Genomic DNA, 27,489 nt, shown 5'->3' with positions numbered 1-27,489 from the left:
TCTGCCAAGACCCATAAAAACGCACATGCGCAGTGAGGGGCAATGAACAGCCGTGTGGTTGCACAGGCGCAGTGAGGGGCAATGAACAGCCGTGTGGTTGCACATGCGCAGTGAGGGGCAATGAACAGCCGTGTGGTTGCACAGGCGCAGTGAGGGGCAACTACCGGATCCGTGTATGCGCAGGCGCAGTGGGGTGGCATTGGCGAGCCTCTCGGCAGCGTCTGCGCAGGCGCACGCCGGCCGCTGATGCAACCCTGGATGATGACCTGTGGGAGGAGGCTGCGCTGGTAGCGGGAAGGAGAGAGGATCATTCATCGTTGGATCGCTCGGCCGTGCTGTACAGGGTAAGGATAATTCGGTAGTGCTTGGTTGTGAAGCAGCCGGAGGATGTGGGCCCTGACCATGCGTGCTGGCCGGGCCATGGTCAGATTCACCTGGGCTGGGGGCCATGCAGCAGGCAACAGCATGGTTATCTGAGATAATGCTGGAGTAACTCAGCGGGACAGGCAGCATCTCTGGAGTGAATGATTGGGTGACGTCTCGCGTTGAGACCCTTCCTCAATTGCTCTTGAGCTGATTGACTAGGCCATTCAGAGGAGAGTTAAATGTAGTAGGGAACTGCAGATGTTAGTTTGCGCCTAGAGTAGACACAAAATGTTGGAGTAACTCAGCGGCTCATGCAGCATCTCTGAAGACAGGGATAGAAAGAAGTCAAAGATCTTAGAGGAGCTAGAATCTTTGGAAAGAAGGGTCTAGACCTGAAACGTCACCCATTCTTTTCTCCCGAGATGCTGCCTGACCCACTCGGTTACTCCATCAAATTGTGTCTATCTTCAGAGGACACAACATACATTTGGACAGTTACATTGATAGAAAAATGCTGGAAACGCTTGGGTCAGGTAACATCTGTGGAAAGAGAAACAAACGCAGGCAGGTGGGACAAGTGCACATGGGACACTTTGGCCAATGGGCATGGGCAACTTGGGCCGAAGGGCCTGTTTCTGGGCTGTATGATTCTAAGACTTCAGAGTCAATCACATTGATGGGTCTGGAAATTAAAAGAAACTGGACGCTGGAAATGTGGAATAGAAATAGAAAATGTTGGCCAGGCAACACCAGGCGAAAGAGAAACCAACTTAATGTTTCAGGTTTCAGATTCTTTGTTCTTACAAAATATCTTTGACTAGAAGCTTTAATTGCCATTTATTTTGTGTACTCAAACTGTGTATCCCTAACATTTTCAGTTCTTATTGGTGATTTATAGCCACACATTAGACCGGACATTTGGACAGGTACGTGGATAGGAAAGGTTTAGTGGGTGATGGGCCCAAACGTGGGCAAATGGGTAGATGGGGCATTCTGGACAGCTTGGGCAAGTTGTGCAGAAAGGCCTGTTTCCGTGCTGTGTGAATCTGTGACCTAAGGGCCTGTCCCACGAGCATGCGACTGCATGCGGCAAGCGCGACCAAACCGGAAGTGGGGGTCGCGCGGAGGTCGAGTGATTCCCGTATAGGACCGGTCCCACCAGCATGCGACTGCATGCGGCCAGCGTGACCAAACCAGAAGCAGGGGCCGCGCGGAGGTCGAGTGAGTGACGTGAAGTTCGTGCGAAGTCCGCGGGAAGTTCGCGCGTGACGTACGACGTCAAGACGCTGCGTACGGCATCAAGACGCCGCGTATGCCCGTCGAGGTGGTGCGTACGACCTCAATGCGGCTGCGGGCCGGCAGGCCATTGCCGCGCGGAATTTTTGAACACTGTCAGTTTTCCGGAGCCCGGCGCGATGTCGGGACCAGCTCCGCACAACTCCGTACGGCTCCAGCGATCGAAGTGGGACCGGCCCCGCGAGGCCGTACGGCTCAAGCGACCACGTTAGGTCGTGCTTGCCGCATGCAGTCGCATGCTCGTGGGACAGGCCCTTTAAGATTCAATCACATTGATGGGTCTGGAAATCAAAAAAACTGGATGCTGGAGAGCTGGAATAGAAATAAAAAATGCTGGAAACACCCAGGTCAGTCTGTCGAAAGAGAAACAAACTTAACATTTCAGGTTTCAACACACCTTTGACGAGAAGCTTTAATCATTCTTTATTTTGTGTACTCATGCTGTGTGCCTCTAACATTTTCAATGATCAATGGGTTTTTTATTGTCACATGTACCAGGTACAGTGAAATACATTTTTTACATACAGATCCGCAAGATTATCCCCATACAATTGCCCCAGTTAGCACAGTATGCACAGAGCAACCCACCAAGTCCCTATGTAAGAGGCATCATTTTGGTGCCATTTTACAGTCCCAGATGTAGCTGGCTACAAAGGCCTGCAGACATCTCCTCCATTGGAATCGTCCTGCGAACCATTGTTCCTCTCCACGCCTGCCCTCTTCAGCCTTCGTTCCCTGAGACGGGGCGGTGGAAGGTAAGACCACCCTGGTTCCTCTGTTTCAGTTCTTCTTGGCGCTTTGTAGTCACATGTTAGACCAGAAATTTATACAGGTACGTGGATAGGAAAGGTTAAGTGGGCGATGGGCCAATCGTGGGCAGGTAGGTTAATGGGGCATCTTGGTCGGCATGGACAAGTTGGACCGAAAGGTCTGTTTCTGTGCTGTACCATTCTGTGACTTCAATCACACTCATAGGTCTGAAAACTGCAGGTGTTAGAAATCGGGAATAGAAATAAAGAATGCTGGAAACACCCAGATCAGGCAGCATCTGTCGAAAGAAAAACAAACTTAAGGGGCTGTCCCACTTGGGCGTCCTAATCTGCATGTTTGTCCTCGACTCATTCTCGCAGCATGGTCGACACGAGGTCGTAGGAGGTCTTTGCAACTCTCCTTCATGCACCGCGTAATCGAGGCCTCAGCTAGGTCGCGGCGGTTTTTTCAATATGTTAAAAAATGCCCGCGAGTAAGAAAAGGTTGCCATGGAAAAAATCGATACTGTTTTTACTCGTAGGTTTAATCGTAGTAGGTCGGCATGTTATTCGTAGGTAATCGAGGATAGTCGAAGGTAATCGAAGGTAGTCGAAGATAGCATTGAGGTCGAAGGGAGATTGAAGGAGGTCGTCTTCACTCTCCACTATTCGGTTTCCAATTTTCCCGGTTAGTCGTAGCTAGTCGAAGCTGGTCTTCAACATAGATGAAGGAGGTCTTCTACATAGTCGAAGGAGGTCTTCAAACTCTTCTAAACTCGCCAAATTAGGTCGCCCAAGTTGGACAGCCCCTTTAACGTTTCAGTTTGTCCTAAATAGAAAATGCTGGAAACACCCAGAGCAGGCAGCATCTGTGGAAAGAGAAACAAACTTCCAATTTCAGATACTTTCTTCTTATAAAATACTTTGGCTTTAATTTCTGATTCATTTGGCACTCCAACTAGCATTTTCTGTTCTTATGGACAATCTGTAGTCACATTTTAGACCACATACGGGCGGTGAATCTGGAATTCTTTGTAGCAGAAGGCTGTGGAGGCCTAGACGATACATATTTTTTAAGGCAGAGATAGATACATTCTTGATTCGTATGGGGGTTATGGGGAGAAGGCAGGACAATGGGGTTAGGAGTGAGAGATAGGTCAGTCATGATTGAATGGTGGCGTAGCCTTGATGGGCTATTTATGACCTTATGACATTTGGATAGGTACGTGGATAGGAAAGGTTTAGCGTGATATGGGCCAAACATGGGCAGGTGGGTTAATGGAGTACCTTGGTTGGCATGGGCAAGTTGGCCAAAGGGTCTGTTTCTTTGCTGTACCTTCCTGTGACTTTAGAAACAATCACATTGATGGGTTTGGAAATTTAAAAAAACTGCAGGTGTTGGAAATGTGGAATAGAAATAGAAATAGAAAATGCTGGGAACACCCAGGGTCAGGCAGCATCTGTTGAAAGAAAAACAAACTTAATGATTCAGTTTCAGATCCTTTGTTCTTACAAAATACCTTTGATTAGAAACGTTAATTTCTGTTACTTTTATGCATCATATTACTTGATCTGCTGAGTGTCTTTAGCATGTCGGTACTTTTTGGTGTACCTGAAGTTGCATGTTGGACTAAATTAGGTAAGGATGGTAGATTTCATTTCTTCAAGGAGTGACATAAACCAGATGAACTTTCTGGTACTTTTGTCTGTCTTTTATTAAAGTTGAGTTTATTGGTTGCCACAGTAGGAACACAGAAAATAGGTACAGGAGTAGGTCATTCGGCTCTTCAGGCCAGCACCGCCATTCAATATGATCATGGCTGACCACCCAAAATCAGTACCCAGTTCCTGCTTTTTCCCCCATATCCCTTGATTCCTTTAGCCCAAAGAGCTAAATCTAACTCTCTCTTGAAAACATCCAGTGAATTGGCCTCCACTGCCTTCTGTGCCAGAGAATTCCACAGATTCACAACTCTCTGGGTGAAAAAGTGTTTCCTCATCTCAGTCCTAAATGACCTACCCGGTATTCTTAAACAGTGACCCCTGGTTCTGGACTCCACCAATATTGGGAACATTTTTCCTGCATCTACCCTATCCAATCATCTAAGAATTTTATGTTTCTACTAGACTAAGTGGGTCCCTGTCACACGGGAGGCCTGGTTCCCCCAAAGCAACCCGTTCCCCAATGCAATATTCCACCACTTTTACACAGAGTAGGGGAATCAAGAATCAGAGACATACGGTTAACGGAGAGGGGAGGGGGGGGGGGGATGCTTTAATAGGAACCTGAGGGCAACTTTTTCACACGGAGGCTGGTGGGTATATGGAATGAACTGTCAATGGAGGTAGCTGAGGCAAATACTGGGACAACATTGAAAATAGATTTGGCCAGGTACATGGATAGGAATGGTTTAGAGCGATATAGACCAAATGTGGGCAGGTGGGACTAGTGTTGACAGGGCATCTTGATCGCAGGGGGAAGTTGGGCTGAAGTGACTATATCCGTGCTGTATAATTCTATGATCATCTGTACATGCGACTGGCCAAAGTGATGCAAATAGCTGTCCATGTTCTCCAGAGATACTGTCTGACCTGCTGAGTTACTCTAGCATTCTGTGTCCTTTTGGAAAGTGTTAAGGTTGTGGCTGTGAAGCCTGGAGGTATTGGTGTGGTCTTGCCTTGCAGTGGACAAGAACAACCTATTTCTCTTAGTTGTGAGGTTGATAATGGGGGGAAATGAATTCAAGATAATTACTAGAATGATTAGAAAAAGGCTGTGTTAGAAGCAATAGCCTTCAATTTTTAAATAAGTATTTGGATATGCCCTTGGTGTGCATCAAACTGCCCGTGGATAACTCTACCAATGACATCATCCATTTTCTAATTATGGAGAGTAAACTGAAAGTGCCAGAATTTGTCCTCTTTTGGATTGGCCATATCTGCACAGTTACACCAAATTGGGCAGATGCCAGTATTGTGATTGTAGATGAATTGTGCGACTCTATGTGGCTGGTTCTGAATCATGTTTTCCGACTATAGCCTGAATGTTGCCAGATTCTTCAGCCATTGTTGGGATGAATCAAAGATATTGAAGATCAGTTTTCCCTGACTTTGGGAACTGATTTTTATCAAGCGGATGCCAGATGACTGTGGCAGGCCTGAATATCATCACAAGCCAAAGTCAGATGTATCTCTGGCGCTGCGTCCTTTTATGCAGCTTGGACACTAAAACATACATTTAACACAAACTTAAAAAAACAACAAAGGAGGAAGGGACAGACAGACAGACTGTTGGCGAGGCAGCCATTGCTGGCACCACCGTGAACAAAAGAACAAAAAACTGTAAATAGTAAATAATCTGCATATATTAAAGTCTCAATACACTCAACTCAACTTGATGGTGGCTGGATTAATTTGGATGAGGTTATGTAGGTATCAACCTCGCTGATTCTTCTTTAGCCTAAAGTGAAGTGCTGTCATTTATGTGATTGGTATGGCAGCCAAGCTCCACAAAAAAAGGCATTTAAGGGGAAATTTTAATAATGTTGATTACCCAGGACATGGGAGCAAACTTCCCCATGCTTTTCAAATCTACATGGAATCTTTTGCCTTCACTTGAGAGAGCCATTGAAGCCCCAATTTATTGTCGGAGCCTCAATTGCTCTTTATAGTGAATGTAAAAGAAGGCATATTTACGACTGTACCAGTCATTCAGTCTTGCACTGGAATTCCAATTTGCATCTTTGTCTTTGAATCTTTGAAACGGGAGCCCACTTCCTTCAGACTGTAAAAGTGCTCTCGACTTGGACATGCCTTACACTAAGTGTCACATTTAAGAGTTTGTGAACAATACTATGCATTTAGCAGTAACAGTGTTATCGTCAAAATGAAATTTTTTCACTTTTACACAGGTCATCATTAGAAGTATTCAACAACATGGGGGAAAAGAAAGATGTTCAGGAGAAAATCAATCTTATCACAAGAAACTTGCAGGTACACCATTGTTATGCAAAAATCAGTGATTTGTGATGTAATTTTCTTTCAGTTGTGAATATCCAGAAATAACTAGAGGCAAAATCACTGGATTATTTTCACATTTGAATGTTGAAAAATGGGGAGAGCAGTCACAAGAGACCTTTCTCATTCTGGTAAAGTCCCACATTCTCACACTAACTAATGTACAGACCATGCAGATTAGATTGGAAAAGGATAACAAGTGATTATATTTGAAATTAAAAGGTTCAGTTTATTGTCACATACCAATTAAGGTACAGTGAAACTCGAATTACCATAGAGCCATACTAAAAAAAAAAGCAACAAGCCACACAACTACATAAAAGTTAACATAAACATCCACCACAGCGGATTTCCCACATTCCTCACTGTGATGCAAGGCAATAAAATCTAATGTTCTTCCTCTTTATTTTCCCGCGTCGGGGCGATCGCCAATTTATCCAATTTTAGATATATTAGAAATAATTTAACTATTGATTCAGCCAAACTATATTTTAATGCAATGATTGTGCCATACATGACCTACTGTATAACAACTTGGTCACTGGCATGTAAGTCCACAGTAAAGCCTGTTGAAATTGCTTATAAACAAGCCCTAAAAACTCTTGACAAAAAGCCCAGAATGTACCATCACTGTAGCATCCTGAAGAAATTTGATCTGCTGAGCTGGGAAAACGTAATAAAATATTCGGATTTGATTTTGGTTTACAAAATCTTCCGTGGACTAGCCCCACCTCCGTTAAAGAACTTCATAAAGAAAAACACAAATAGGTCGACAAGAGCAGCCTCCAGGGGTGATTGTATAGTCCCGTTTAGGAAAAGTGTCTTTGGGCAGTCAGTATTTTCATATCGAGCGTCGCAGACCTGGAACGCGATACCATGCGTCATACGGGATCTGCCAACCCTTACCTCATTTACCAAACATCTAAAAACATGGTTACTGCAAAATCAAAACTGCAATCATAATCTACCTTAAAATTATCCAATGGTACTCTTTTAATGTTACTTTTTTACTTTATTGTTTGTTGTTTTGTTTTTGACTTCTGTTTTGTCTCTTCTCTTATTGATTGAATGTGTTGTGATGTGTTTACCTTGTTTACCAGAGGGACTAAAGATGGAAATTAGCTACTGGCTACAATCTTGCGTATTACATGTAAATGTTTATTAATATGCACTGTCCCCTAAATAAATAAATTACAATACAATCGAAGCTCCCTCGTCGGGGCAGTCAAAATCCCCGCGGTTGGAACTTCCGATGTTGGTTTCTAACCAGGGACCGTGAGCTCCACGATTTAAAGTCCGCTGGTTGGAGCTCCCGAAGTCGGTCTCCAGCAGAGGCCTCCAGTTCCATAATGTTAGGCCGCAGTGCGGACGGAGATACGATACGGAAAAAAATTGCATCTCTGTCGAGGTAAGAGATTAAAAAGTTTCTCCCCAACCCACGCCCCCCACATAAAACAAGCTAAAGAACACTAAAACGTATGTTTAACATACTGAAAAAACAACAAAGAAGGAAGAGACAGACTGTTGGCGAGGCAGCCATTGCTGGCACCACCCAGTGTTGATGAACAAAAGAGCAAAAAACTGTATCTAGTAAATAATCTGCATATATTAAAGTCTCTGGATAGTTGATTTATCAATCATTTTCATGTCTATGTTAATTTTTCAAGCTTCAAGCATTTAATTTTCAGTTTTGTAAATTTCAGAGAAATACCTTTTAAGAATGTATTTACATGCTTAATCTACTTAAATATATCACAAGGCAAAATTTACATTTTTTTCTAGGAAGTCTTGGGTGAGGATAAGTTGCATTCCATTCTGCAAGAACGCGACTTGAATGTGTACTGGGGAACAGCTACGACTGGAAAACCTCACATAGCATACTTCGTGCCAATGTCAAAGATTGCTGACTTCCTGAAAGCTGGGTGTGAGGTGAGGAGATGCACAAACAGAATGTGGGCAGATATTGTGCATGTTCCTTCAGGGCTTAACATGTTAGGATAACAAAGTCTGTTGTATTGGTTCGTCATAATTTATTGCTCAGTCTTATTTCCATGATCTTTCATCATAATTACTCGTATTGACATTTTTCACAATACAGTATCTTTAACAAAGAAAAACCATCCAAAATGGTGAATGAAATCAAACAAAAATTGATGCCAACCCTAAAAAGTGGATATTGGGACAGATGATCAAAAGTTTGCCAATAATGATTTATATGACCTTCATATAGGCTGGAAGGGAGTTTAACTGTGAAAATATGCAAGCTTGGGGCTTAGACAGCTGAACATGCAAAGCTAAAGCTTTGTTATGATGAAACATGGTGAATGCCTGCATATTTCTAATCAAGGCAAAACTAAAGACACCCTCAGTTGTAAAGCAGGTAGCCAGATCTCAGCATCTCTGTCAATGTCCTTTGTAATAGGCTAAACACTGATCATGAGAACCCTGCTTCATTGATATATTGCTATGCCAATATTGAGTAGGTCCTAGGTATTTGCACATTGCAAGATAAATATTTGAGATTAGGAGTCAAATGATTAATTTTAAAATGCTAAAAAGACCCAAAGTGCTTTACAAAAGGGAAAAAAAACAACATAGGCTATGGTTAAGGAAACAACCTTTAGTTTAGTGTAATTTAGAGATATATAGCAGAAACGCCCTTCTGCCCACCAGTCTGCCCAGACCACGATTCCCCATACGATAGTTCTGTCCTACACACTTGTCACAATTTACAGAAGCCAATTAACCTACAAAGCTACACATCTTTAGAATGTGGGAGGAAACTGGAGCACCCGGAGAAAACCTACCTGGTCACAGGGATAATGTGCAAATACCTAAGACAGCTCCCGAGATCAGGGTCAAACCCGGGTCTGACGCTGTAAGGCAGCAACTCTACCATGCGCTCCTGTGCCATCCGTCCTAGAAAGGGGAAAGCAGTGACAGGGAGAGAAACCCAAAGCTTGGGGTCTATACTACTGAAGGATCTGTTACCTGTAGCTAGATAAATAGATGCAAAGTCAAAGAACTGTGCAAATACTTTGAGGTAGAAATTTGGAAATCTGTTTTGCAAATGTTTGGTGTTAATATTATATCCAAGATCCGTTGATTCTTGATAATCAGAAGTATAGAGAGAGGTGGGGAAATTATAAACTCTGGGAATTAAGTTGCCCATCAGGTGTGATTTTATTGAATTGAGGAGGTATGAGAAAGAGCTGATTACTCTTCCAATTTTCCTCTAATGAATGCTAGTGATAGATAAGAAGCAGAATTGGAGGAGAGATCTTGGAGAATAGCTCTGGAAGAGATTCATGACCATGATTATAAAATGGAAAGCCTCGGGGTTCTTAAAACAGCTCAGTCTTGCGATAGTGGATTTCTGTAGAACGTATATTAGATGTACCAGAGTGAGGTGATAATGGTCTTCAGAATAAGTATTGTAGGTGATGGCGAGGCTGTGGTAGTCAGAATGCCAAAATACTTAGTTGTATTGTGCCAAACCTGCAAATCGACTGGGAACACAGGCTATTGAAATAGGTGGAATTAGAGTGTTGGAGCAGAATTTGCCGCAAGGACTAAAGATCATTTCATTGGTCTTCCTGGTTCTTAATTAGGTGATAAGTTCTGTTTCTACAGTACTGAATATGGTACTTGCAGACCATCATAGTAGTGAAAATCTAGAGAGTGTTTCAAGAGCAGAAAACGTGACGATTTAGCTTTCTGAATCAATGTGTTGGATCACAATTTCTAGGTTAACTGTCAGTCATTTTCAAAAATTACAGAAGTTGCATTACAAAATAATCTGTACATTTTCCCTTCTGCTTCAGGTAACTATTTTATTTGCTGATTTGCATGCTTATTTGGACAACATGAAAGCTCCCTGGGAACTTCTCCAGTTGAGAACACAGTACTATGAACATATCATAAAAGCAATGCTGGAAAGTATAGGTGTACCAACAGAAAAGCTCAAGTTTGTGAAAGGAACAGATTTTCAGTTAAGCAGGTACGGTATGAATATGAATTAAGTGAAGCAATGATGGAAATTATTTTTCTGTCTTTTTATAGAATGAAAATCTTCATTCAATTTGGTTGTAACACGTTCACCAACTTTGGAATCATTTGTGTTTTCAGGGAATACACTTTGGATGTCTACAGATTGTCCTCTGTAGTGACTCAACATGATGCCAAAAAGGCTGGTGCTGAAGTTGTTAAACAAGTGGAGCATCCACTTCTCAGTGGCCTACTGTACCCTGGGTTACAGGTAGGGAAGGAAAAGATGGGAAACTAGGGCATGCACAAGGTGGGGGCAAAGATGGAGCATACACCTTGCATAATCATAAAGCAAATTAAGAATGCATGCTTGCATGTACAGTATATGTATAGTTTTAATGAGCCACTCCAAAATTGGTCAAACTTAAATTCCTAGGCATGCTACAACTGAAACTGATTTATATAAGGGAAATCCTTTCCCCTAAACTTCTACATTATCAATATGTTGACAGGAATTTCAGTCTATCAAATATAAAGTTTTAGTTAATAACCATGGGTTCAAATAATATCTGAACAATTACCCATATTTGAATGTTATAATTCATTTATTTATATTTTAATAAAAGCACAACCATTTGTTCAAAGCCCTACTGCCCTAGTAATAACTGTGCTGCAACCCCTATTCCAATGTTGAGATGAGCTTATGCAGGGAGTAATTATTTTATTGGGCACGATTCTTTCTTTTCAAAGCTTTAGTACTAAACTTAATATTAAAAACTGAAAAGCTGTTCTTTTATCCCCCGTTTTAATCCTGACTGGTTAACATTTGGTTAGAAATATTTTTTCCATTTCTTGTAGGCCTTGGATGAAGAATATCTGAAGGTTGACGCACAATTTGGTGGTATTGATCAGAGGAAAATATTCACATTTGCAGAAAAGGTACATTTATTATCTTCAAAAGATTTACAGTTGTTTGAAGCTTAAGGAATTGGAGATTCCTGTATTGAAGATTAAGCAATTGGAGATTTATTGTTTTGGCTTTATTGCTTCATAGCTTCCAGCTGCATTAAGCAGGGGGCTAGTGACAGTAAAAACGTGAATTTGAAATAAGTGCAACTTAAAGACCTGTCCCACTTGGGTGACCTAGTCCGCGAGTTCTGGCGAGTTTGCCCTCGACTCGTACTCGCAGCATGGTCGACACAAGGTCGTAGGAGGTCTTCGTAACTCTCCTTCATGCTCGAGAGTGGTCTCTGCGTACTCATGGCCTCAACTAGGTCACGCTGATTTTTCAATATATAAAAAAATGCCCGCGAGTAAAAAAAGGTCGTCATGGAAAAAAAAATGCCCTCGTAGGTTTAGTCGTAGTAGGTCGGCATGATAATCGTAGGTAATCGAGGGTAGTCAAAGTTAGTCGTAGATAGTCTTCATCATAGTCGAAGGAGGTCGTCTTCACTCTCCATTATTCGGTGTCCAATTTTCCTGAAGTTAGTCAAAGCTGGTCTTCAACATAATCGAAGGAGGTCGAAGGAGATCTTCTACATAGTCAAAGGAGGTCTTCAGCATGTCATTTTTTCAAACTCTTCTAAACTTGCCATTTATGTTGCCCAAGTGGGACAGTCCCTCTAATTTGGTTTGCTAAAGCTAAAATGTAGTTTGAGGAATGTTTGGTGTCTGGAATTTAACAACGTGACCATATTTTCCTTGTACTTTCAAGGTAATATGCATAGGCTTCATTGATTTATTGTTTTTCATTTGTATTTTGATCCCATTGTTAGACATGGAATTAATATAAGAAATGCAATTAATTATAATGTCTTGCCAGAGCCTGAATCCAATTTTTCGTTTATTTAATACATTCATATCATTAATCTAAAAAGTTGCAATCAATAAAAGTAACTACTGGTTTAAAGATAATCTACAACTAATCTATTAATAATCTTTAGTAGACACTTTGATGATGAAGCACGATAACAGGAGTAGAGTGAGGAGTTCACAAAGTTGTTTAGATTTCTTTTGTCAAACCTCCTCTCGGTTCTTTTTTTATTCAGCGGTGTTCACTGTGTGATTGCAGAATTGGAAGATTTTCAACTACTTAATGAATGTATTTAACTTTTAATTGGTTCTTTTTTCAGTGCCTTCCAGCTCTTGGGTTTGCCAAGCGTATTCATTTAATGAACCCTATGGTCCCAGGTCTGACTGGAGGAAAAATGAGCTCATCTGAAGAGGTATTACCTGTTGTGTTCATTTCCTGTTGTATTGAATAGTTTTACTGATGACATTTTGTTCCAGAGATTTTGTTCCAGAGATAGTAAAACCTAGTACTTATTATTAGTCATAACTAGATTGTGGGCAAAAAGTAAGAATGAATTCATTATTTAAATACATGTGTTGTTGCATTTTTGGTAATTTATGGCTTTAAGTTTTTTATTTGTTTTTGTAAAAGTGTATATTTTCTTCTTTAAGTTTCTACCACTGCCTTTTGGCATTTGAATATATTAGAGACTGAACAAAGACTATTTTACTCTTAAAAACAAGTTTAAAAAGTGTCTCCCCAATTTTAGTAGTTTCATTCTCCACTACCAAGTCATACCAAGTGAAGAAATGCTGGCAATGGAGAAACAAAGTAAACAATTTGATTAGCTGTTTCATTTAATTTGGCATTGTAGCCATCAGTAAAATTATCAAATGGACGATGAAGTTTAAAAAATGGATGGGGAAAATTACTACCTGGTTCAGTGAATCGCTGGTGCCTGATTTTGTTTTTAGAAAAGCTACTGCTTTACAATTAGAAGAAATGGGGACCGTTTATTGGTGTAAAAATTAATTGATTGTGTAAAATGTCCGAATTTTAACTGAAAAAATAAAGCAAGATACAATAACCAGAATATAATTGTTTCAATATATAAACAGGTTGATTTGTTTCTGGGAATATCTTTGATTACTCACAGTGGTTTTTGCTTTCAGGAATCCAAAATTGATTTGTTGGACAAAAGGGAAGATGTAAAAAAGAAGATGAAAAGAGCATTCTGTGAACCTGGCAATGTGGAGAACAATGGCATTTTGTCATTTGTAAGGCATGTCTTGTTTCCATTGCACGAAGGTGAGAAGATGTTTTGCCCTGTATTTGTAGCAAACGATGATTGTTGCACTGTATACTCAGAGTAGCTCTGTTCTTTCAAATTGTTCTACCAAATTGGTTTAAAATGGTTCTCAGTAGGTTCGGATCCACAATGGACAGCAGAGGGCACCAGGTTGTTTCCATCTTGTACTTTCAGTGAATTAATAATATACAATAGCATTGACAGTGACTGGCAAAAAAAAAATGTCAAGGTAGCTTGCCAGCACATTTCACAAGAAAGTAAAGTAAAGTAAATTTATTTATATAGCATGTTTAAATCAACTCGGGTTGAGACCAAAGTGCTTTACATAGAAAAAAATAATGAAGCTTCCGTACATCCATAGAAAAATTAAAATTAAGAAAAATGACACAACATATTGTATAATTCAACACAAACGTCCCCCCACAACAGAATAAAAAATTTCCACTTTGGGGAAAGGCATCAGAAAGTTCAGTCCTCTCCCTCTGTGATCACCCGAGGTCGGGGCCTATTTGTGGCCTCCGCAGCCAGTCCGATGTTTTCAGGCCATCTTGCCAGAAAGCTGGAATGCCGGCATGGGGTGAACACTCCTCGGCGGCTTGGAAATGTATATCAAAAAGTATACCAAAAAAAAGTCAAAGCTGGAGTCTGAAGTTTTTTTTAAGGATAAAGATATAGAGGTTATTTAGTTGATGCATATTGTATTTATTTTAAAGCACTAACTTTTAAAAACGATTTGATGATTATACAACATTTTTTCTACTCATTCAGAGTTTGTAATTTTGAGAGATGAAAAGTTTGGTGGCAACAAGACCTATTTAGAATATAGCAATCTTGAAAATGACTTCCGTGATCAGGTAATTCAAAAAAAAAAATCATTTTTATGTCAACATAAATGCTAAGCTTGTTTATTTGTGGTATGGCAGAATACATTATTCAAAACAAAGTTTAAATTTCAGTTTGTTCAATGATATCCGCAGCTGCTAATGTTACAGTTATGCCCTTGTCCCACTTAGGAAACCTGAACGGAAACCTCAGGAGACTTTGCGCCCCATCCAAGGTTTCCGTGCGGTTCCCGGAGGTTGCAGGTGGTTGCCGGAGGTTGCAGGTAGTGGAAGCAGGTAGGGAGACTGACAAAAACCTCCGGGAACCTCATGGAAACCTTGGGTGGGGCGCAAAGTCTCCAGAGGTTTCCATTCAGGTTTCCTAAGTGGGACAGGGGCATTAAGGTCTGATTCGAGTTATGGCGGGTGAATATCTACATTAGTCAGTATTTACATTCATTAATAGATGTAAATATTTGTTCCTCAGACTATTCACCCTGGAGATCTAAAGAGTTCTGTGGAAGTTGTGTTAAATAATCTCTTGGACCCGATCAGGAAGAAATTTCAAACACCTGAGATGCAGCAACTAATCAAAGGAGCTTATCCCACACCTAAGAAACAACCAAGTGAGTAAACTTAATTGATACAAGGAGATCAATTATGTGCTTTGTCCAGAAGAAATGATACATCATTATAAGAAAATGGGAATTGGGGGGGGGGTTGCATTGATTAAAAGCCAATATAATCTAAACACAGAATAATAAGATTTATTATTATGGAAGAAGGAGTCAATAGGGCACAGTATCAGCTAAGTAAGTTATTATAGGGAATATTGGTTGGGGAATAAAGTGCCTGCGAATTCCTACTGTTCTTTTAGTCTTTTGTACCATCACCTGAGACCAATGTCTACCACGTTCTATCTTGCCCTAATGATCCATTTCATGCCCTTGATGCCTAGAATGCAATGGATTTATTGACTAATTCCAATTCAGAGTTTCAGAATGCATTCCTTTCTGTGCTAAAATATATTTTTCTCTCTTGAGCTGCTCTTGTGAATTCGGAGTGTACGTGTGCATATGGAGACATGAGACATTGCAGAGGATGTAATCTGGAGCAAAAAACAAACTGCTGGAGGATCTCGGCAGGTTAAGCAAAATCTGTGGAGGTAAATGAATGGTCGACGGACAATGTAGAAGAAAGATAGCCGGATAGACAAAAGGTGCAGGAGTAGGCCATTCGGCCCTTCGAGCCAGCACCGCCATTCAATGTGATCATGGCTGATCACCCCCAATCAATACCCCGTTCCTGCCTACACCCCATATCCCCTGATTCCGCTATTTTTAAGAGCCCTATCTAGCTCTCTCTTGAAAGCATCCAGAGAACCTGCCTCCACCGCCCTCTGAATTCCAGACTCACAACTTTCTGTGAGAAAAAGTGTTTCTTCGTCTCCGTTCTAAATGGCTTACTCCTTAATCTTAAACTGTGCCCCCTGGTTCTGGACTTCCCCAACATCAAGAACATGTTTCCTGCCTCTAGCGTGTCTAAAGAGATGACAGGAAGAGATGAGGCAGGCTCATCCACTTAATGCCTACCAAACCTCCAGCAGTTTGTTTTGTTTGCTCTACATATATGCAAAAAAGTTTTTACCAGTAATATTTTTCCAAAGAAAAAAACTTTACTTCACCTACTAAAAATATACGTTTTCAATTCTTCTTTCTCCAATTTCCAGAGGGAACTACCAAAGGACCAGCTTCTGAGAATTATGAAGTTATACCTTCCAGGCTTGATATTCGAGTCGGCAGGATCGTCAGTGTGGAGAATGTATGTCAAACCCATTTGATGGGGGGGAGGGGGGTATAAAAAAACGACAAGAAATATATTTAAAAAAAAAACAAAAAACATTTCTCCCATTCATCCCAATTTTAATTCCAACTTATTCTCCTACTAGTCTACCTTCATCTTTTTTTTTTAATTGGATAAAATTTACATGGGCAGAGTCCCAGTACAGGCGAGATGCCTGAAAGGGATATTCTTATGTGGCAGTAGTTTTTTTTTTAATGAATGCAGTGGTATTTTTGTGAGTTCAGTTTTGAGAGTGGCAGTTTTGTGAGTTCCATCTGAACAGCCATCCGTCATGGGGATGTTATGACTAATACATTACCGGCCAGTTAATTAACTGAAAATGGCAAAATAATCTTTACTGAAAAATTAATTGTTTTATTCTTGGAGTTCCTCACAGAAAGCCTAATGAATTCAGTGTCCATCAGCTTAATTAAAAGTAAATTTCGCATCTCACTTGATCAATGTAGTATCATTTTTGAATTATGAATTTCAGGATATCAATCTGTAACATTCAATTGCAATCACTTTCCTTTGTGGATTAATTATTGACTGCTGGCATTGTGTCTGCTTTCTTTAAATGATCAAGCCAGAGATCAAGTCTTGAATGATTTTGAGCTGCTTGTCCTTTCACCTTCCCTGATCAGTTCAGAAGTACAGACACCTCGTGTTTTACATGTGTTTGATATGTGTTTTGAATTAATGCCCTTGTTCATTTAATACTGAAGCTTGATTTGCGTGCTGTTATTTTTTTGGAATGACGTGCTCAAAATGTTTATGCTTGATTTACGCGTTTTAAATTATGCACAGCTTTTCAAGAACATTACCACCCCCCGCATAAAGCGCAAAGTGCCTGTATAGTTAAGTCCCTGTAAATCCCATCTCAATTGTGAAGGACTTGATAGCCCTTCCACACTGATCTTTTGACTACTTTCATTCTATAGATTATCAGCTTAGCTTCCATTCAAACCCCTGGCTTGGGTTTAGTTTATTATTGTCACATATACCCAGTTACCTTGTACGTCATTTTATTTCTTGTTTAAGGAAAACAAACAATCACACTTTGCATTGAGTCTCAGCTTGCAGTCCAAACCTGGCTTCTTTAAGAGTCCACACCCAAGATTAGAAGTTCTCGGTATCTTCATACAATGGTGTCTGTCTTGCGCTTCTTGTGCGTGGTGGTGGAAAGATTGATGGAAACAGGGCCAGAGTTCTTCTAAAACATGTTTATTGAAAATTGATACTCGGGTTGCTCTTTCAATGGAGATTGCTGAAGGTTTGTGTTAAACCCTGGTACTGATCAGTTGTAGCAAGTTTCTGTTCAAAACAAATATTCAATGCCATTTACTCTGCAGAGATTATTTTTGTCTCACCTTCCAACTCAAATGACAATGGCGTTTGTGAAGACCTTCCATTAAACACTACATACAATTATCATTCCCGATTTCAAATTTTACTCCCCCGGATCTGGCTGACTTCACACTTTAATTATCACGAAGACCTGATAGTATTCCTTCTCATCATATCCAACCTATGTACTCTTAACTATTCAGAGACCTCTCCTTTGTGATTAAGATTTGTTTTAATTATGGTCTTGTCTCTAGATACGCTTTAATTCTCCTATTGTCTTTGTATTGTTATTTTACGATGTCGTGACAGTACTATCTTAAAATTGTGGGTAGACAAAAATGCTGGAGGAACTCAGCGGGTGAGGCAGCATCTGTAGAGAGAAGGAATAGGCAACGTTTCGGGCATCTTGCAGTTCTTTCTTGAATATTTTAAAATTGTGTATCACAGCAAAATACTTGGTTTAATGCACAATTTCTGGTATGGTCATAAAGATTGTTTGAAAACGTTGTGTAGAAACTGTTATTTCCTGATTTGTAAAATTAAATGAAAAAATGTGTTTAATTATGAAAAGCATTTTGTTCACCGTAGCATCCTGATGCAGAGAGTCTGTACGTGGAGCAAGTGGACATTGGAGAAGCACAGCTACGAACAGTTGTCAGTGGGTTAGTGCCGTACGTCGCTGCTGAGGATCTCCTGAATCGGAACGTTGTCATGTTGTGTAATCTGAAGCCACAGAAGATGCGAGGAATTGAATCTCAAGCCATGTTGCTTTGTGCATCCATGTAAGTATGAATTTTCAATAGCAGGGATTTAAAAGTAATATAAACCTTGGCTTAACCATTGAGGTACAGATTTTTGGTAACAAATAGATTGCCTGACAAATAATTAAAGGAGTAGTTAACTGTTACCAAAAATGTAGTGCTGCCATTTTATAGTTCACCAGTTGTTAACTTTTTAATTAGAATTTGAAAATGTACAATATAAAAACCAAACTCAACCAAACTAAATACTTTTACGGGACCAATATATTTTGATATATGTCAACCAATGTCAAAATATATTTCCATTGTTTATATTCATTTATTTCATACCATATTTTCCACTGTGGATTTTCTTAAAGTAGTAACCTTTTTTGTGTGATCTGGCATCTTCTCAATAGCATTGATCAAAAAGGAAATAGCTGTTGAAACATTTTTACCCCATATTCTATCTGGTGGAGTGTTAATATTAATTTATTGATATTGCATATAGGTTTTTCAATCTATGAAATTAATTCAGTAATGTATGCTGGTTTACATTAGCATCATTTTAATAATGAACATATTTGTGTACCTATCGGTGTTGGTTATTAACTAGTTTTATGCCAGTGTAATATGAACTTTCGTATTTCAATTAGTGAGTTATCAACTCAATAAAAGAAGCCAAAAATGTTTTAACGATAAAAAATACTTTTGCAGAATATTACCACTTATGAGTATAATAAATTGCTTTTGTATGTTCTTTATGTAATATGTTATTTAATATTCTTTAATAGGTTTTCAACATTTTTATAATAATGAATTTTGCTAGTTTTCCTCCCTCTAAAAATAGCTTCCTAAATTGTTATTTCTTTAACTGCATCACCAAGATCCCCAGCTCTGATGTTTACAGAGCTCAGACCGTCTGTTATTATGAGGAGGGAGCCTGCTTTAGGGTAATTCTATTGCACCAAATTCATCCCTTGACCAAGGCAAGAAATACAACTGGCATTAACTTTATTTTTCACTCGAGGGTTAGTTTATCATTAGATAGTGGGCGCACACAAACTAATATATGTTTATTTATTTTCCTGATTTAAGATTTGGCAATAATTATCGCAAATTTAAATTGGAGAATGTGACTTTAGTCTCCTTGCAGTATATGATCCCACTGAATATGGAAAACCTGAAATGGGTATTCATATTTTTTCTGGGACTAGAGGTGCGTGTTTAGTTTAGAGATACAGCATGGATACCCGAGTGCTCCAACCAGCAATCGCCACACACTAAAACTATCCAACACACACTAGGGACAATTTACAATTATACCAAACCAATTAACATACAAACCTTTATATCTTTGGCGTGTTGGAGGAAACCAAATCTCCCATAGAAAGCTCAGGCAGATACAAACTCCATACAGGCAGCACCCGTAGTCAGGATCGAACCTGTGTCTCTGACGCTGTAAAGCAGCAGCTCTACTGCCGTGCCGCCCATATATTAACATTCTCAAATACAGGGGGCACACTCTATTCTCTTTTGCCTACTTTTTTACTTTCCATTTATTTTTGTAACTTTCTGATGAAGTTAGTGCTTTTAATTTAACAATATATTCTGCAACTGTTGTCAGTTTTACGATGTTCTGGTGCTGTTTTGTGGAATGTGCATTTTAACGTGAATTTTATGCCAAGCAATTTCGCTGGAAATTGATTTTGGAATATGCTGTACTTTGAAGGTGACATATTTCATGCTCCTGCACATTTGATGTATTATAGAGCTGAAAATCCAATCAGCTTTTTTTTCTGGCAGAATGCACTGTCATGTTTCTTTTAGCCTGCATTGACTTTGTTTTTGGAGATCATTGATGGCAGTATCTTCACAAAAGTCCAACAATTGGCAATGTAAAACAGAAAAGGACAAATCTGAGCGCTATTTGCATGACTAGTGAAGCGATATACAATGGCCCTTTTTACTTTTTCCAGTGTTGACGATCTTGCAGTTGGTAAAAACAGCTTTGTGAGATTAAAATTATCCAACTATCTACTTGTGCCATCATAAAGGTTCCTAGGTAGAACATGGTTTAGAGTGGGATAATCTTGGATCTGAGGCCATTGCCTCAATAAAAGGACATTCCCTTAGAAAGGAGGCGAGAAAAAATGTTTTAGTCAGTGGGTGGTGAATCTTTGGAATTCAGTGCCACACAAGGCTGTGTTGGCCAAGTCGATGGATATTTTTAAGGCAAAGATGACAGATTCTTTATTAGTACGGATGTCGAGGGTTTGGGAGCGAAGACAGGAGAATGGGATTGAGAGAGAAAGATAGATCAGCCCTGATTGAATGGCGTAGACTTGATGGGCCAAATGGCCTAATTCTGCTCTTGGAACTTATGAGTGTTTATTTTCACACTTGTTTGCCCCTCTAAAGTGGACAGAACAATAATAAATAATAATAGCTATCAGCTACTGCTCTTCAAATGGCCTTTCCTTACTTGAGATTCTGTGCAGTAAATTGGCATTACCTGATTCACACTGACTATTCCATTTAACAGCAGTGGTAAATACCTTTTCAGCACAATTCCCCAGGTAGCATGAAGTGCAGCTGATGTTTTACCTGAAAGCTCAGGGAAATTAAATTTAATTGGAGTGACCTCAGTACTACTGTGTCTGGAAATCACCAGAGCAGAGTAGAGTTCAACCCCACCTGCTGCGTACTCTTCATGCTGAAGTACGTTATCCTACAAGTTCGTAAGGATTTATAGCAAATTATAGACAATGTGCCATGATAAATGTGTTTCAGTTTTGCATAGAGAGCCTTCCTTGCCTCAATCTTCCATGCGGAGCAGAGGCAGAAGTCACACTTTACTCATAGCCTCGAAATGTGAGTACAGAATTGACAAAAATTTGGGTCCTTGTATATCATTATTCTCAAACCGCACAATTCACTGGGTCTAGTACAAATTGGGTGTATACTGCTGTCACAGTGGAGTATGCCTGTCCTTAATCTGTTTTTCTATCTAGGCTGAATATTATTTCTTGCTACTTGCTTTGGCTGGATGCAGCACCAGGTCAGTTCTCAGCCAGCATCTCAAGAGGGAAAAATGATTGAAAGCTATAATTAAATGCCTTCTGCCTCATAACTGTTGGCGCATGAACAAAATGTGTTCCCTTAAACACTTAAGTTGTGCAGAGATTTTGATGGTGGAGCGATGGGGAAGAGTGCTGGGAATCGAGGAATCCCTGCAAACTAAATGTCAAGATCAGACATTATTGATGATCTTTTATGCTTTTTTTCCTTCTGATATTCATCTGAAAGTGGAGTTTCTGACCATGAGAGGGAGAAGAAAATCTACCCATAGTGAGGGAATACGTTAGCAAGAATCCCACTGCTAAAAGCTGCCCATTTGTCCCACTGAGAAACATTTATTCCAGTTGTCCGATGGGATTCAGCTAGGAAATCTCTATGATCAATTTGCTGCTACCCGTTTCCGATAATAGTTGAAGAATCAGTTGGGCAGCAGAGTTAGTACCAATGGCTTGTATTCCCAAGCATAGGGACTTAGATTAGAAGCAGAAAGAATGCTCTTGGTAGTATATCTGTGGCTTTATAATTTTCAAGCATGTCTGTACGAAGAGCAGTGCAGATTAATAGAACTGTTCATTTATAATTTAGGTGAAACTTATTTCTTCAAAAAATATACATGAATTACAATTTGTTGACAATGTACTTCAATTATAAATGGAATAGCTGTGCTGGAATGAATAAAAATGACAATTTTCCGACAAACCTTCGCAGATTGATAAAATATTAATATCTAAAACTAATATAATATGCCAACAGTAAAAAGCCTAAACATATATGGTTCCTACACGAGGTGTTAAGTGTGAAAAGTGGAGCAAATCCCAGAGTAAATGCTTCTGAGTCATTGTGTGACCTTTTGTGGTCCTTGTCATTACAGAGAGGGGGAGAAGCGTAAAGTGGAGCCATTAAATCCTCCAGAAGGCTCTGAACCAGGAGAGCGGGTGTTCATAGAGGGATTTGAAAATGGCCCAGCAGATGATGAACTGAAACCAAAGAAAAAAATATTTGAAAAGTTACAGGTAATACGTACACCAGTAAGTCACTGTGAAAAAAGAATATACACTTGCAGTAAATTGTATGCGCGATGCCCCTTTTGATTTTTGGGCAGTGAGCATGCTTTGGGTAACTAAGAATTGAGAAACATGTTTGCAATTATCTATGCAAGATATGTTCTGAAATTATGAAAGAACATAAAAACTAGCATTGTCAAGGCAGGTAAATATCTAGAATGATGTCCAAGGAGCAGCTTTAAAGTTTGTATGGGTTGAGGAAGTTCTTGCCAAGGAATCGATTCATGAATGTAAGGCTGAATTTGTAGTCGGGGACTGCTGCTGCAGTAAATGTAAGTCTCCCCCATTTTTACCTCTAGTGGGCAGTGTCAACCTTTAACTGATCATCAGATTTGTTAAAGATCATGATTCTCCACTTCCCCGCAGTGCATGCCTAACTGACAATTTGTATCTGCACAGTTTAGATCAAATCTGTGCTTTAATTTTTTCCATTTATTGCATTATTATCCAGATTATTAAGAGAGAATAGGATAAGTTTACTGTCATGGAACAGTAAATAGCTTCATTGTTTTAATATTGACAATGTAACAATGCTCACTATTATTACTGAGTGAAGCGAACAGCAACTTCTGATGCTCGCACATTGCAGTTTAATGAGATCAGGAAATTACTTTGAACTTTATTTCTTGCTTCTCCATAGCTCATAGTTTTGCTGCCTTTGCAACAAATTCAACAACAGTCACTGCAAGTTGTAAACTTAGGGTTTTACTAATGCCTTGATTGAAAATATCTTAATTAAAAATGGATGATTGTTACATATAGCTCAGTTGGCGGTTATTATTTTTTACTGGCCTGGTTTAGTTTAGAGAGCGTGGAAAAAGGCACCTCGGCTCACCGAGTCCGCACTGACCAGTGATCCCCGTATCAACACCATCTCACACACTATGGACAATTTACACTTATACCAAGCCAATTAACCTACAAACCTGTACGTCTTTGGAGTGTGGGAGGAAACCGAAGATCTCGGAGAAAACTCTTGCGGTCACTGGGAGAACGTATAAACTTCATACAGACAGCACCCGTAGTCGAGATCGAACCCGGGACTCCGGCGCTGTAAGGCAGCAACTCTACTGCTGTGCCACTGTTCCGCCTTATTAATGGAAGGCAAATAATAAACCTCTTTGGCCCTTAAGAGAGCAAAAGGAATTTTATGTTTGTTATCTTACTCTCCTTTAACCCAATATTTATTTTGTTTCCTGTCACCCGATATAAAATGTTCTGGTGAAAATGATTTGGTCTGATTGATTGTTTAAGAAAGAAGTGCAGATGCTGGAAAAATCGAAGTAGACAAAAATGCTGTAGAAACTCAGCGGAAGAGGCAGCATCTATGGAGCGAAGGAATAGGTAACATTTCGGGTCGAGACCCTTCTTCAGACTGACAATTGATCTGATTGATTGAGGTGCCTCACTGCTGATCGTGGAAGCTACAGATTCGCTTGAGAGCGCAGCATCAGTTCAGGTGCAGGAAGCACAATCTACATTGACGAGCCTGAAGTGATTGGCAAAAGCCATTTCTTTACTCCACAGAGCATAATAGTGGCCGTGGTCCCATGGTGTCTTGGGGGATGATTTTCTTGAAGTTTGAAAGGTGAAATGACAATGTAACAACAATGGTCTAAAAAAAATCACCACCAATCTTGCATCATAGTTCCCTTTATGATACTAATAGGCTAATGCAACACATTTTAGAGAGAAAGTAGCTCAAGAACGATTGCGGTTCAAATCACTTACAGATTTATGTGATCCACTCAGGACAGGAATTGATCGTAACACCAACTGCGTGTAGTATAGAATTGTTTAGCATAGGAGGCAGCAAGGCGGTGCAGCGGTAGAGTTGCTGCCTTACAGCGCCAGAGACCTGGGTTCAACCCTGACTACAGGCAGGATCGAACCCAGTAAAACTTGGCTTCAGTAAAAATTGTAAATTGTCCCCTGTGTGTAAGATGGTGCTAGTGTACGGGAATTGCTGGTCGGCGTGGAGTTGGTGGGCCGAAGGGCCCGTTTCCACACTGTATCTCTAAACTAAACTAAACTGAACGAGACAATTTGGACTGTACTATTGATTAGCTTTGTTGGAACACTAGAATCAATCCTGCTGCCCCAGTTTCCTTCAGTATCCTTGTGATTAAATGTCCAAGTTCACAATGAACAGCAGTCTCTTTCTCTCTTGCATATTCCAATACTAGAATTAACTGCTGCACAAAGATAATTTTCTAAGATGAATACGTTTAATTTTCCAGGTTGATTTCAAGATTTCAGACGACTGCACAGCCCAGTGGCAACAGAAGAACTTTATGACGAAACTTGGTGCTGTTACATGTAAATCTTTAAAAGGCGGAAGTATAAGTTAATGAATAACTCCTGCTTGGAAATACAAGGATTGCTTTTCTTCTGGCATTCAGGCTTCAGCTCCAGTCCTTTACAGTAAGGATGTCATTGCAGTCTCAGTGAGTTGAGATTCGGGTTGTATCATCTTTCAGTAGTGGTGAAATATCAAGGAATTTAATAATGGTTCTTAATCTTGGACCAATCACAATCTCATGAATAATATCTAATGTACCAATGATCAATGTGTACAATGCATTTGTTGCCAGTGTGACATTCTTGCTTGATTAATGGAAATTATTATTTTGGGCGTTTTCACTGTCACGGTAATTCTCTTTGCTTGTAGCTAAGTTGGGATATTTATTCTTCTTGCGTATGGCGTGCACAACCTAAAGTTGTAGGACAACTTGTTCTATTTGATTGTGCACACCAGGTTGATAGCATTCCTCAAAACAGGGCGGACAACGCGAAAGTTACAACCTCCCACCCCGTTGGGATATTTGAAAGCATGTTAATCTTACACTTGACTGATGGGATACTAAAGATCCACTATCTCCTTAATGTATCCTGATGAACTGGAAGGAGCACAGCATCTCACAAACTAAATCCCCTGCCCTGCAGACCATCAGCATCTCCTGCCCCATCTTTGGAAAAGTCTGTGCTTTCCACATTGATGCTGTTAGCCACCTGTAAACCCTCAAAACAAAGCTGAAACAAGTCATCCTAGATCTAGAAGAACTAGCAAGAATGCTTTCATTAAAGCCCACTTTAAACAAAAAAGGGTAATTCATTTAACAATACCTCCAGATTTCTGTAAATAATAACGTTGTTTGGCTTCTTTGGCTTTAATTACGCTCTCCAGCTGAAGTTGGTTTAATTCATAACTATGTATACTCGCCCTCAAAAATGTCCTGTCAATGTAATCTTACTTAACTGCTGCTAAATAAAGGGGTGGAGGGGTAGAACAGTAGCACAATGGTGCAGCTGGTGATACTGTTCATTCACCGCACCAGTAAACCAGGTTTATTTATGATCTATGGCACTGTCTGTGTGAAGTTTGCACATTGTTTGCATTGGTTTTCCCACAGGTCCTCCGGTTTCCCCCAAAAAAATGCAGGTTGGCAGGTTAATTGACTACTGTAAATGTCCTGTCCATATGTGTGTGGTGATAAATCTGGAGGTGTAGATGGGAATGTGGGAATAATGAAATTATGTTAATATAAGTGGGTGGGTGGTTGGTGCAGATTCTGTGCGGTGTGACTGTAATGAAATATTATTTTCTAATTGGGGGCCCTAATGCAATCATGTTGGGCCTTGATGAGACTAAATCTAAGGAGCATTAAGTTTTATTTCCTTCCCTAAAAAAATAATATATCTGCCAAAAAGAAATTGAAATGACAATACATCCTGGTTGCTGGGAAGGCACATTTGCTTCATGACGAGAGATTGTGTAGTCAAGGTTGGAATTATCTGAGGTTTAGAAGAATAAGAGGTAATGGCATTGGAATTTAAAAAAAAAATCTGAAAGGGTTCATCTGATTAATGCAGGGGGGAGATTTTCCCCATTGAGGAGCATTGAACTAGTGTTCAGAGGGGTAAAATATTTTGGACATATCAGATATTTCTTCATGCTGAAGATGGTGAATCTATGGAATCTCAATCGTGGAGGCCTGTAGAAGCTTCCTCATTGAATTGATTCAACACAGGGATCATTAGATTTCTGCATTCGTAGGGAATTAGGGGAGTGTACGAGAAACTTACAACAAGGTGAAAGAGCAGCTGTGTGTTTGAAGAATGGGAAAGCAGACTCGAAGGGCCAAGTGGCCCTTCATTAGTTTGTCAAAGGATAAGAGGAGAAGGCATGAGAACGGGGTTGAGAGGGAAACATAGATTAGCGATGATCGAATGGCGGAGCAAATGTGATGGGCTGAATGGCTTAATTCTGCTCCTATATTCTATGGTATTATGGTCTAATGGCTGCCTCCTGCTGCTAATTCTTATAAAATATAAAGTATAAGATAACTGCCTATAATTAGATTTCATTGTGTATATGTGATCCATTTGATTACGTTTGTAATGATGTAATTAGGTTGCATGTTCTGGCACGGAAATTTGTTTCTGGATCACAAATATCTTCTGTCACCACCTCCAATGTTACGCTTTCAGTTTACTCAGACTTAAATTATTTGACATCTTCATTTGAAGATGCTATACATGTTTTGGCAAGTAAATGATAAAAAAAAAAGTTGGAGCAGCTGAAATAGCTTCTCCCCCCCCCCCCCCCCGGTAATTGATGAGGAAACTCATAAATCTAATGCTTTGCTCCTCTAAATCTAAGATGCTTTGAGATTTAGCTGAGACTGTACCAATGTACTTATAACTTAGATACTCAAATCACAGGATGCAATGACACAATGAAATAAATAAACAAGTTCTTGAAAATTAAATGTATGCCATTTATTTTCTAATATATATTAAGGCGTTTTGAAATTATGGTGAAAACGAAATAGCAAAAAATTGACGTCCTTAGTTTTGATTTTTTTAAATTATGAACATCAGTAGAATATAATTGCTGGAGTGATGTAAATTACATGCTTATGTATGTTTATTTTTTTCATTTTATTAATTTAGATGGCTAACCTCCGAAACAGTTGCAAATATCATTTTGCAGTCATAGTGCACAGCATTTGGGATGTGCTGTTTTTTGTTTGAAAGGCCTTTCCATTTAATTATTCACCTTCAATTTTTCCTTT

General features: G+C 39.7%; 1 protein-coding gene across 1 annotated transcript; it reads left to right on the top strand.

Annotated features, from left to right (window-relative positions):
- Positions 1-189: 189 nt before the first annotated feature.
- Positions 190-27,005, top strand: yars1 (tyrosyl-tRNA synthetase 1). Its single transcript, XM_055656339.1, has 14 exons — positions 190-344; positions 6,323-6,404; positions 8,211-8,357; positions 10,253-10,428; positions 10,557-10,686; positions 11,274-11,354; positions 12,548-12,640; positions 13,380-13,515; positions 14,285-14,370; positions 14,825-14,963; positions 16,067-16,158; positions 18,115-18,308; positions 22,219-22,360; positions 24,652-27,005. The coding sequence occupies exons 2-14, from the start codon at positions 6,348-6,350 to the stop codon at positions 24,760-24,762; spliced, it is 1,584 nt and encodes a 527-aa protein (XP_055512314.1). The 5' UTR covers positions 190-344; positions 6,323-6,347; the 3' UTR covers positions 24,763-27,005.
- The last annotated feature ends 484 nt before the right edge of the window (positions 27,006-27,489 follow it).

Source organism: Leucoraja erinacea, chromosome 26 (assembly GCF_028641065.1).
Source record: "Leucoraja erinacea ecotype New England chromosome 26, Leri_hhj_1, whole genome shotgun sequence".
NCBI lineage: Eukaryota > Metazoa > Chordata > Chondrichthyes > Rajiformes > Rajidae > Leucoraja > Leucoraja erinaceus.
Note: the sequence above shows the minus strand (reverse complement) of the source record. Positions and strands in the feature narration are given on the sequence as shown.